The 12,289-nt window shown below is 43.2% G+C and overlaps 2 protein-coding genes across 3 annotated transcripts; both read right to left on the reverse strand.

The window, feature by feature from the left end:
- Positions 1-2,955: 2,955 nt before the first annotated feature.
- On the reverse strand, positions 2,956-5,268 carry LOC135497800 (ATP synthase lipid-binding protein, mitochondrial-like). Its single transcript, XM_064787722.1, has 5 exons — positions 5,236-5,268; positions 4,922-5,010; positions 4,355-4,516; positions 4,030-4,126; positions 2,956-3,819 (listed from the first exon to the last, which is right to left on the reverse strand). The coding sequence occupies exons 2-5, from the start codon at positions 4,964-4,966 to the stop codon at positions 3,656-3,658; spliced, it is 468 nt and encodes a 155-aa protein (XP_064643792.1). The 5' UTR covers positions 4,967-5,010; positions 5,236-5,268; the 3' UTR covers positions 2,956-3,655.
- A 787-nt stretch (positions 5,269-6,055) lies between these two features.
- LOC135498185 (sorting nexin-4-like) lies at positions 6,056-11,754 on the reverse strand. Of its 2 annotated transcripts, XM_064788386.1 has the most exons (11): positions 11,658-11,754; positions 11,419-11,528; positions 11,072-11,210; positions 10,350-10,382; positions 9,355-9,552; positions 9,040-9,168; positions 8,351-8,478; positions 7,790-7,970; positions 7,468-7,619; positions 7,133-7,247; positions 6,056-6,847 (listed from the first exon to the last, which is right to left on the reverse strand). In XM_064788386.1, the coding sequence occupies exons 1-11, from the start codon at positions 11,751-11,753 to the stop codon at positions 6,800-6,802; spliced, it is 1,329 nt and encodes a 442-aa protein (XP_064644456.1). In that variant the 5' UTR covers position 11,754; the 3' UTR covers positions 6,056-6,799. The 2 variants fall into 2 exon arrangements, with proteins under 2 accessions (XP_064644456.1, XP_064644457.1); XM_064788387.1 differs by lacking the exon at positions 10,350-10,382.
- Between the last annotated feature and the right edge of the window lie 535 nt (positions 11,755-12,289).

Here is a 12,289-nt window from a genome sequence, read left to right on the forward strand (position 1 = left end):
ACACTTCTTGTCGTGTTGAGTCTGTACTCGCATCTTTGCGACTTTGATCCACAAAAGTTCTGAATTTGATTCAACAAGTTTACCCATTTGTGGAGGGATCAGTGTTTAAATGGGATGTGACTGCAGTGGCCGAGGCCCAGAGACTCCCCAGTACAATCTCATCAGAATCTCACAGACCAAGCAGATCAAATTGAACCTGTTGGCACCACTTTATCACACATGAGAGGGGTGAGACAATCACAACCTATCCTTGTCGCCCAAGACAGCACCTCCCACCGAGCCAGTGAGACAGTCACAACCACTTCAAATCGGCCATGGCAGCATCACCGTGTCACTGACCAAGTGAGAGGGATGAGACAGTCACAACCACACCAAATCGGCCATGGCAGCCAGCACCTCCCACTGAGCCAGTGAGAGGGATGAGACAGTCACAACCACACCAAATCGGCCATGGCAGCATCACCGTGTCACTGACCAAGTGAGAGGGATGAGACAGTCGCAACTAAACCTCGTCAGCAATGGCAGCATCACAATTTCTCTGTTACTGACCAAGTGAGAGGGATGAGACAGTCACAACCACTCTAAGTCGGCCATGGCAGCATCACCACTGACCAAGTGAGAGCGATGAGACAGTCACAACCAAGCCAAGTCAGCAATGGCAGCACCTACATTTCTCTGATACTGACCAAGTGAGAGAGATGAGACGGTCACGACCACACCAAATCGGCCATGGCAGCCAGCACCTCCCACTGAGCCAGTGAGAGGGATGAGACAGTCACAACCAAGCCACGTCAGCCATGGCAGCCAGCACCACCATCACCCCTTTTGCCAAAACGTTAGTCGAGACTACCTCAGCTGGACCTAATTGGACCTGGTTGCCACACCGTTTGTTATTTGCCAACCTTCTGAGAAAGATGAATGCGACAATCTCAACCAAACTGATTGAATCCAGGCTACCTCACTGTACACCCTCACAACGTGCACGGTGGCTGAGAGAGAGACTGTCACAACTAGACTAAGAGGAGTCTGGCTGTCCCCACTATCTTGTAAACGCAGTGAAGGAGATGAAACAGTCACAATCAGAACAAATTAGGCCTGCACTGGCAGCTGCACCGTCTTGCAAAGATAGGGGAAAGAGATGAGACAGTCAGCCAAAACGAATTAGACTTGCCAGCTCCACCGTCTTTTGAACAGAGTGTGGAGGATCCGGAGGAAGGGATGTTCCAACAAGACCGAGTCGGACCAGACAGCTCTTCCGTCTTGTCAACTCTGTGAGCGACATGGTTCATCCAAAATCGGACAGAATCAGACCTGGGCGCTCCATTGTGTCGACGACACATTGTGCCAGTTGCCAGACTGAGTCGGCCAAGGCTGCACCAACGTGTTACCGACGCAATGGGAAAGCTACAACCAGTCAAAATCCAGCCTTGCAGCCGCCGTGCTAACACACATGTTCACGGTGAAAGAGCGAAGAGACAATCACAACCAGGCCGAATGGCCGGAGCCTGACTGCCCAACTATCTTACAGCATGGTAGAGATTACTCAGTCACAACGAAACCAAATGTAGCCTGCCTGCCTGACACCTGCCTACCTGCCCCCCACAGTCATATAATCAGGCAAAATGGAGCCTGTTTGACTCCCATCTCTGTCCCCTTTATGAACACAGTTATGAGGAGGAGACAGCGACCAGCAGACCGATCGAGCCGGCCATGGCAGCTCTTGTCAACGCGGTGATCGATACTGGACATCAAAGACAAGCCGAATCAGACCGAGTATAGCTCCCCCATGTCGACAAGACATTGAGAGATGAAACGGCCGCAACTGGGGAAGTACCCGTGCCGCCGAAACAAAGACAGAGATGCCGTGAGACAGACACAACCAGACCGAAACAGGCTTGTCTGCCCCATCATGTAGAGGAAGAGGAGACAGTCGCAACGAGAGACAGAAGAGCCCCACCGTCTTGTCGATGAAAAAGTCAAAACCACCAAAGATTGGGGCGTGATTGCGCATTGCCTCACCGTCTCATCAGCCCGACGTACCGAACTCAGTATGGCTGTACCAGATCGATTCGACAATGGCTGTACCATTCTCTTGCCAACACAGCGAAAGAGATGGAATAGTCGCAATCAGCTGCCGTATGTTGTGACCTGGCAGCTCCACTTTCTTGCCAACCACGTTGAGAGAGATGGAACACCCGCAACCAGCTCAGGATGAGACAGTCAGAATAAGGTACACGTAGTGATCTCTTCATCCTGACTCTCATGCGTTTGCGTCACCACTATCGAGAGTGATTTAGCGATCTTATAACATTCGGGTCAAGGTGTGATCTCTTAGGTTGGCTGCTGCTGGGAATTACTACATTTATCACATCACCCTAATCTTGAGTACGGAACATGCAGCATCGACAAGAACTTTTTTCCATATTATTTTAGACTGGGATAATCATACATCCAACTGCCCATCAGTCGAAGCTTCAAGGCTTCCCAGCCAAAGGTTAGCTCTGAAGGAACGAACGGACAACCACCACCGAGACAAAATGCGGCGATGACAGTCTTCCACGGAAGACAAATTCAGGCCTGACTGGCCACCATGAGGGAGACATGTCACAACAACCAGACTGGTCAGCCCCCGACTGCAACACAGTGAGAATTGAGACACGAGCAGACCTTCTGTGTCCAGGCTGCCCCAGTCTTGCCAGAACAGTGAAAGATGGGACAGTCACAATCAGACCGATCATGCCCTTGACGCAAGTCTTGCAGAGCAGGTGTTGTCACAACCAGACAGACCTGGGCCAGGCAGTCCGTCTTGCCAAAACAACGGTCACAACCTAACAAAATCAGGTTGTCCCCTGGTCCCAACCACAGGCCAAATTGATGCTTTCAGCTCCACCAACCTGTCTCAGGTCGGACGAGCAGGTATTGGATCTTCTCATAGTAATGAAAATCAACGAAGTATTTAGACAAAATCTACAGAATCAACCAATTTATTACCTTTTGTTATGACCAGGAACGTTTTCTAGAAATTCTGTACAATGATATCGACCCAGCTTGTTCCTCAATATTGGAATTGGCATGTTGTGCAATCACAGATTTCGATCCTTTGACTTCTGCACAGGATTTAGCACATGGAGAGAACAACCCCCAGAAAGTTATGAATTGAGAGGGCCTCCAGTTTAAGGTAGGCAATCTCAATTGAGGGTCAAGTGACTGTTGAAACTCCCTCAATCGAGGGCTGTCGACAGCCACTTCGAGAGCAGAGACAATATGTACATGATAATAATTTACAGACAAGTTAGATTGGAAATTCCCCCACCCTTTTAAAAGTCATGCTTGACATGCAACAGTAAGCCATCATTGGTCTTTATAAGCAACAAGCACCCCTGACTGAGGTAGCATTCATGCCATGAATTGAGGTAGCATTCATCAAGACAAGGGGGCTGGCCAGAGGAGGAAATTTCACATCCAACAGGCAATGGTCCACTAAAAAGAATCAAAATCAGTGACTGCTCAACTGGTTGTAACAGGATCCTTCTAGAGCACAAACTAGAAATGTCCAAAGATTGTGAAGACAACTACGATCCTTAGTGTCATTTACATAGTTAAATATTCACACTTTCAACCGTCCAAAATTATTATTTCCTAAGAAGTCGCATACTTAAAAGGCAAATAGGATCAAGAAAGCCATCATAAGGCAGAAGAGACCCATGGCTTCGGACAGGGCGAATCCCAGGATGCAGTAGGAGAAGAGTTGCTGTTTTAGTCCGGGGTTCCTGGCGTAACCAATAACTAAGTTACCAAATACACTGCCGATACCAGCTCCTGCAATTCAAAAAGGAAAACATAAGTCATTTTGTTATTACTGAACATTGTACCACCAAAGAAGATTTGGTACCTCCATGGTGCCACCTAGTCTTTCACAAATATGGGCTGCCTTATTGGTAAACTTCTGTTCATTGATCACTGGAGTATTCTGTAGTAGTCCTTCCCACCACTCCAAATATCTAAATTATCAACACATCTCCTACGTACCTGATCCAGCTACTCCTACTGTGGCTGCACCAGCACCAATGTATTTTGCGGCCTGATCGATATCTCGTTGAGCTGCAGTTGTCTGGAAATTGGCGATCTGAAATGCACAAAAATATAAATTGGGGTGAATAGTTTCGAGATAAATTGAACTCAAAGAGACCACAAAGCAATATGCAGTAACCTCAGGAAGGGTAGGCCTACTCTCTTTTTGAAATTTTAATTTTACCCGAGTTTTAGCCGTCAGATTGATTGAGGAAATTCAGAAAACGTACAACTAATTCCATATTGCTAGTTTGAGTCTGACAAACATAGTGACATAGTGTACCTGATTATTAAGAACTGATAAGACTTTTGAGTTCAATGATAAATTGAGGCCCGAGACATTGTTGCTGACGGTCATTAGACTTCTAGACTGTACTTCTTCTGGTTGTGTTCGTGTTGTCATCACACTGCCGAGAGGTCGAAGGACAGCACGGTTGCTGGCAACCTGGAAGAGAGAATATTTTATCTTTTAGTAATAGTAGGGGTTGAGTACCGGTTGGTGTATTAACTATTAAGACATTTGAAAAGTATCACGTCCACACGGTGACACGAGACAATTCAGTTCAGAACAGAAGCTCATCATCTCGCCACATCAGTCAAGTCATCACCATACATCTCCATTTATGGCAGGAGTCATATTTTTGCATTGACATGGCTGTGCGTTAGGCCCAAGGGGTAGCTTTTTGGACAGCACAGTCAGCACCGGTCCGGCATCCGAAGGGCAAACAAATTCAAGGTGAAGGTCAGAACAAAAATGTCCGCCTTATCAAACGAACGGTTGTTGCAGGCATCTACAGCGTAAGATGAGGTTCAATCATAAATAAGTAGACAGCGTTGATTAACAACTTACCATGGTCCTTGAGACTGGGGCGACGAGGCGGGCTAAACCGTACATTTTGGTAGTTTTATTGGAGCTTCTCGGTCGCTACACTGTGTACACTGAAAATACATTACACATACATTTATACAGCGAACCGGCGAAAATGACCTTCAAGTTTTGACACAAACGTCACAAAATCTAAGAGCTGTAACAATAAAATCGAGTGTTGGAAAGGATTATATGAATGTATTCTATCAAATGCACACTTTAATATTAGATGATGATTCGTCTTTAATTGGAAATAAGACTGATTATTTCAAGAGTCTGCAACGCCAAACACCTACCGGGCTCTCTTTCGGAAGGAGGCTAACATTGCGCATGCGTGATAGCCTATGTTTTCAATTTGTCCTAGAGGGGTAGGCAACAAATGTCAATTCTGACACCCCTGATTTAAAGGGACTATCTCACAATTCACAATAGGTCTCACTAATGGTGTTATTATGCAACCATATCCTCCTCAAGTTATATGACTCATTCAACCCATATCCTCAAGAGACATGGTCTCGACTTGGGGCAGTGTGCAAGTTATTAGAGCTGTTATTCCAGCCACAGGCAAGTGGAAATAAGAACTGTCAATTGGTTGCCTATTGAGCTCCTACTTCCACGTGCCTGTGACTCAGCCCAAAATTAAAGTTTTCTAATAAATCTGCCATTCTGCAGTAACGAAATGGTAGGCAGAGTTGGGTGGAGACAAAATCCAAAAGCCACCTCTTGGTACACTCCGGACGCAGTGGACTGGCCTCGTTCCTCACCCTAACCGAGACCAAATTAGGAGACGCAATGGGCTGCCAAGGGAGTCTACCTCTTATTCAATGCAGGCCAGGGGCATCAATCCCTTCACTGGGTTCCAGGCTTATCGTCGCCACACTTTCATTTCAACTGACACGGCACAGACTACTGAAATTTGCTGATATTCATTACAAATTATGAGCAACAAAATAAATGGAATCAATAGTTCTTCTAATTACAGATATGTTTTATTGAATACAACTTTATATCTAATCGATACAAGTTTTGGTCTAAATTCATTTACATATGAATGACCCTCCTCCGCCCCTGTACACAACTGGCATCAACTCCCCTTGCCCCCCTCCCCCCCCCCACTACAAACTTTATGGACAGCCCCCTACTGTGTACACGAGTTGATGTACAATAGTCAAGGTTGGAATGACAGCACATAAGATGTATTGCACTAATTAACAATGGAATGATTAGATAAATATTATACACAATATATTTTAGCAATACACAATATGTTTTAGCAATCATTATGAATATGACTATTTTTAAGCTGTTTAACAGCTTAAAAATAAACCGTTCTGCACATGCCAAAGAAGAACTCTGTTCTGGAGAAGAACAGGTTAGTTCTAAAGACTCATTAAAACCATTGTGGCCAAAGTAATACTGTAAGGCCAGAAAGTTAGAACCAACTTAATTTACACCATGAACATGTACAACTAAGCGTATGATTTTGCATGACCTTTTTGAGGAAACTCCCTAACCCTGCCCCAAGGCCCTGCCAACAGGCCTGCATCAGATGGTAACTATCGGTTATGCCACGAACCATGTGACAGGATCAATCCAACAAAATCTACTAAATACAGATAACAGTCTTATAACTTAGGAACTTCCCAGGAGGGATTTACAGAGGACCAATCCGAGTCCGCCCTCCCTATCGTCAGTTTTTGGATCACAACTCCAAGAATCACAGCATCAGAGACTTCATCTTGACAACTCGCACATAATTGAAATAGGGCCAGCTTCAGCACAATACAGCATGAATATCATCCAAATATTGATCGAATTATCGATTTCGTTTGCACAAGTTCCGGAATCCTTAGAGTCAAATCACATTTTTAGGAAACATTCCCGAGCATTTTGCCAAATCTGGATAGACTGAAAAACAGATAGTTCACATTACTATATGGAATAGTAGCAAGATATCAAGAATGCGATCTTAATCAGCCAGAAGATATGTCAGCAAAGGGAGGTTCCCAAGAAGGAAAGCTGAAGGGGGCTAGTGCAAAGTTCTTCATGTAAATTATGCTTGTAATGTTTGTGTCATCTAGACTTGATTATCTACCCCAAAGTGAAGTCAAATAATGGACAAGATAGACCTGATTTCTTCAATTGTTTGAAGTTGACTGCAACTACAATAAAGCCAGCGCTTGTCACTCTTACCTTTTTACATTTTTCAACTTGCATCACAGCATAATTGGTACAGGACTCTTTTATATCTTTGACTTTCTGCTTCCTGAATCGCTCAATATCCGCTAGGGCTAACTCGGTGAACAGCCTGGAAAAGTCATTTCAAAGATAAGTTTAGTGAACTGAGATGGTGCGGTAGCAAGTCTTTGTGAAGATCTAATGGAAGCCGCTGATGATACAATGGCCCTGTACACTTTTGACTTCTCCCTGACTAAACATTAATCCACTAAGTTCAACTGTGGAACTCTATGAGTGAACATTGAAGAAGACCAAGTTCTTGAAATCAACAGAAAACCTCAAACACTTACTGTGCCTCCTCATTGACTAGTTTCAACTGTTTTTCACATTCATCAATCTCCTCTTCAATTTTTTGTAACTTCTGTTCTCGAACCTCGGGCGTGTCCCCACCAAATATTCGTGACTTCATCCCGCTAAAGGAGAACCCATGCTTACCAGTCGACTGGAATAAAATTTAAATCTCATTTTACGTAAATTAGCATCAGGTGCTTGTGCAAGTACAGATTACACTCCAAATTGATCCCAAGAAAAGTTTCTTTTATGGACTGCATTTGAAGTGACTACAATATCAAGCCGGTTGTTTATGCTTTGAAATACCTAAAATAAACTCACCACTTGTTCTCTCTGTGTATTTTTGTAAGACAAAGCATCTTCTGCCTTTTCTAACTTCAGTTGTATGAGCTCTTGTTTTCGGCACACCGTCCGTAGTGCATCTCCGTATGCATAATATTCCTTGATCTGGTCGGCGAATTGTTCCTCGTCTTCCAGGATTCCATCTATGGCGGAGGAGAAACTGAAAACAATTGATACTAAAATCTGGGAAACGAAATTTTGAGGAGAGGTGGGTTTCATCAACACAATGCTAGACACTACTACTATAGATCCATGCACTTGATTGGGAACAACGTTTACGAAAACGTCGCGTCACGTCACGTTACACTGATGTAAAATGCATGGTGACGTGACGACGGCCAACACTACGTCATGTAAACGTTGTTCCCAATCAAGTGCATGGATCTATAGTAGTAGTGTCTAGCATTGTGTTGATGAAACCCACCTAAGGTGGTTTATAATGACTCGTCAAATTGCCTCATTTCGATGTGAACAACATGTGTAACAGTATTTGTAACCGAACTGAACTGTAACTTTCATCAGTATTTTTTCCCAACTTACACGTCCATATAGTGTCCCGCACGCTGAAGACCATCTCCCATTTCTTTCTCTATCCCGCTCCATTCGCTAAACACTCGGCCGTAGTTTGCATGAACCTTGTGGATACCGTATAAGCTGTCAGCCATTTTCTGAAGTGATGAAATAATATCAATCAGGCCTTTCAATTACATGGAGACCTCTACACCCTGTATTTTTTTAGCCTATTTTGGTGACATGTTTTTTTGCTTTTTAGCTTAATTTGGGGACATTTCGTCGTGCCAATTTGCTTGAACATCGACGTCCTTATTGACTGACATTGTCACATGCACCTGAAAACTCATAATTTTAAGATGAAAAGTATCAAATTAGGCCATTTAGGATGAGATTTGGTCATTTAAGGTGTCAAAAAAAGCTTCAGGGGTCAAATTACCCCTTAAAAAAATTTTTTTTTTTTTTTTTTTTTTTTTCTATTTTGGGGACATTTTTTCAGGGCCTAATTTGGGGACATGTCAAATTTCCTACACCGTATAGCGGTGTGAAAATGATGTAATCGAAAGGCCTGTCAATGAAGGTAGCAATGAACATACCATCAGTCGTGGGAAGAGTAAGATAAAAGGCCTCGCCAGGAATGAGGAGCGGCAAGGTGTTGTGGTTGGAGAGAAACACTAGACTGATAAACGAAATACTATTTCATGAAATGTACAACTCACAGCTCGTATTCTCAAAACATTTGATGTATTTGTCTGAAGGTCATTTGCGTAGTTCTTCAGTTCATCAAATGTCCGGTCGGCTTTACGTATCCTGTATGAAGCACTTATGGCTTTTAATCGGGAGTCAGCCTGGAAAAGGAGAAGAAACATAAGATCAGAAGATGGCAAGTGTAGTTTTCTTGGGAGGTTGAGAGCAGGAGCAGAGAGTTTGTGTGAGGCCGGGATGTGTCAAATGTAAAATATCTTGAAGAAAGTTCTTGAGATTATTCAGGAAAATGCTGTAAATAGCGCTCAAAACCTTGTTGATTTATTTACCTTGCTGTAATAATCAGTAGCATAAAGTGACTCCTTCCACCCTTCCTCCTGTCTTAAAAATGCCATGAACATCTCATCCTTACTCAGGGTCGGATGCATAGCAATTCGGACGAGATAGTTCTCTAAACCAGAACGCCGCCTCTCGATGTAATCAGGGTCGAATTTATCTGAGGAGACATTCTGCCAGGCATAACTCATCTGAAAAGAAACATACATTAGAATACTCTAGCTAGAGAACTGATACTTTCCACCTTAGTAAGAGGTGCTGAAGACTTCATCGTATATGAGTATCAGGGTTTCCAACTTCTCCTCAAAGCGGGTTGTCGCTGATGGTGTCTGAAAGTGACATTGTCTGATGTAGAGATAATGCCGCAAAAAATGCACATCGACCCCTAAGACACTTTCTGGGATCGATTGTATGCATTATTTAGTCCAAATAAGGATGAATTTGAGGCTGAAATAGACTTTCTTATACTCATTTGACATGTGTTTGGTGGTTTAAATGTGATAGATGAGTCAATGTTTTAGATATTTTCACAAATCGCTAAAATACATTAGTGCGAAAGTCTTGCATTTTTACATTGCATTTTACGTTTTCAAAGGGATCAACGGATGTGGGGAGAACGGGATGAAGGTGAATACTAGACTAACAATGACGACTATTGTAACACTGGCCACACCTGCAGGTATACATGATCAACAAGGAGAATCAGTTCTCCAACCAATGGATAATATTATCCTATTCTTGTGTCTTCAAGGTAAGCCTTCCAACTTGCTGAGCATTCCCCTGGATGGTGCCTTGGAAATTGTGCGGATCACATGTAAAGCAGTCAAAATATGCAAGCGTTTTCCTTCGACAGACAGACCAGCTCGGCAAGTTGGAAGGCCAATCTGATTCTCGAAAGGCTGGGGAATTGATTCTCCAATGCGATGATTGCAAAGCAGAATGCAGAAGTTGAACTGGAAGCATAACAACTATATGATGTAACACGAACCAAGCTATCATGCCCTCCTGCGGGTAACCTCCACTGAAAATGACACGAAAGATTCTTCCTAATAACCTATCAGACAGTCAAAAACAACTGGTAGAGGATACTATGCATGCAGTCCCTTCATAAATGGTTTGTCTGTATCATTTTGGGTTCTGGAGTGTGAACTACTGTTTGGATTTCTTTGACATTTGGTTTTTATTGATTTGTGCTTTGTAACAAAACAGGTTTTTTTCGATTCAGCCAAAACATTTACAAATGGGCTTTAGATCACCACAGGAAGCGATGGGTATGGTATCATTAGGCGATGGTATTATTTTTATTATGGGGGAGGGATTATATGCAAACAGCAAAGAGTAAGAGTTACCAAATTGGGGGTCTAGAAAAGCAAACACAAAAGTTAAAGAAAAGCAGTATAGAGTACATCCGGTAACAATCAACAGCAAGAAAACTCCTCGCATGAGAAATGCCTAACTTGTACAGCAATGACATCACTTCATCTGATAAAACTTTCATCCATTCCAACACATCTAAAAAACAACAAGTCACAAGTTTGTCTTATTTCTCCACCTTGATTCTGCAGAAAATATTCCATGCAAGGAAATTGATAAACAAAACTATTCACCAGAAGATTGAGCTGCATCAATGGAATAATGGCTCTAACATAGCTTTGAATTTTACAGCTGGACCACCCCTTCCTTTATTTGTGTCTACAGTTGCATACATACCCTTTTCTCTGGAAGCGGAGGTACAATTATGGAAGGATACATGATGTCCAGGTAGTTCCTTAGCAGCTCAAATTCACTGTATCTCCTCCAGAGGGCACAGGTGGGTTCGCCAATGAACTTCATGGTGGGATCTTTCACCCTTGTAAGAAAAAGAATGGAACCATTGAGGACAACTAGCCAAGAGTAGAGTATACTAGGTGTGATGCTTTGAGAATCACATCCATAATTTAGGATGCATTACTTCCAGTCCATCTGATCTCCAGTTCAAACCACGACGACAAGTACTAGGACAGCTAGAGCTCTTATGCCACTTGTTTAGGAACCAATTTCACAGTTTCAAATCATACCTTGTTTCAACCAGATATACTATGAATGTTTCCTGGAGTTTCATTGACGTCCCAATTCTCTTCTCCGGTTCTGTCAGAGTAATATCCATCCATTGACGCAGATATTTATACTGAAATGAAGAGAAAAAGGTAAAATAGGACAGGAAGTCGGACAGTTTCTGGCTTTTTGTGACCGTGTAAAAGAACGGATCGCTCTAATTTTAGTTTTATTCGAAGCCTGTGGTATCACTCTTTTATACCTTTCTTCCTGCGGGAGCTGGGCTGTCCATATCATCATCATTTCCCCCCATTTTTAGCTCGGGGGAGTAGCTTTCCATTCCATCGTCCGCCATCATTTTTCTCATTGGCCACCTATCGGATCTTGATGGAACTGAAAAAGCCCCATCATTTTCTCTTTGGCCACCTATCGGATCTTGAAGGAACTTAAGAAGCGCCATCATTTTCTCTTTGCCCACCTATCGGATCTTGATGGAACTGAAGAAGCGTCATCATTTTCTCATTTGCCCACCTATCGGATCTTATTGGAACTGAAAAAGCCCCATCATTTTCTCTTTGGCCACCTATCGGATCTTGATGAAACTTAAGAAGCGCCATCATTTTCTCATTTGCCACCTATCGGATCTTGATGGAACTGAAAAAGCCCCATCATTTTCTCTTTGGCCACCTATCGGATCTTGATGAAACTTAAGAAGCGCCATCATTTTCTCATTTGCCCACCTATCGGATCTTGAAGGAACTGAAGAAGCGTCATCATTTTCTCATTTGCCCACCTATCGGATCTTGAAGGAACTGAAGAAGCGCCATCATTTTCTCATTTGCCCACCTATCGGATCTTGAAGGAACTTAAGAAGCTCCAGATTACTGTTGAAGC

Source organism: Lineus longissimus, chromosome 13 (assembly GCF_910592395.1).
Source record: "Lineus longissimus chromosome 13, tnLinLong1.2, whole genome shotgun sequence".
In the NCBI taxonomy this organism is placed as follows: domain Eukaryota; kingdom Metazoa; phylum Nemertea; class Pilidiophora; order Heteronemertea; family Lineidae; genus Lineus; species Lineus longissimus.

Coding starts and splice junctions, on each gene's coding strand:
- LOC135497800 (XM_064787722.1), bottom strand. CDS start 4,966: ATGTACGGTTTAGCCCGCCTCGTCGCCCCAGTCTCAAGGACCATG. Junction 4,127..4,354: donor TATCAGTTCTTAATAATCAG/GTACACTATGTC, acceptor TGTGCATTTCAG/ATCGCCAATTTCCAGACAAC. Junction 3,820..4,029: donor AGTAGGAGTAGCTGGATCAG/GTACGTAGGAGA, acceptor TTTGAATTGCAG/GAGCTGGTATCGGCAGTGTA.
- LOC135498185 (XM_064788386.1), bottom strand. CDS start 11,753: ATGATGGCGGACGATGGAATGGAAAGCTACTCCCCCGAGCTAAAAATG. Junction 10,383..11,071: donor CTCCGCTTCCAGAGAAAAGG/GTATGTATGCAA, acceptor TGTCATTTTCAG/TGGAGGTTACCCGCAGGAGG. Junction 7,248..7,467: donor CTAGTCAATGAGGAGGCACA/GTAAGTGTTTGA, acceptor TGACTTTTCCAG/GCTGTTCACCGAGTTAGCCC.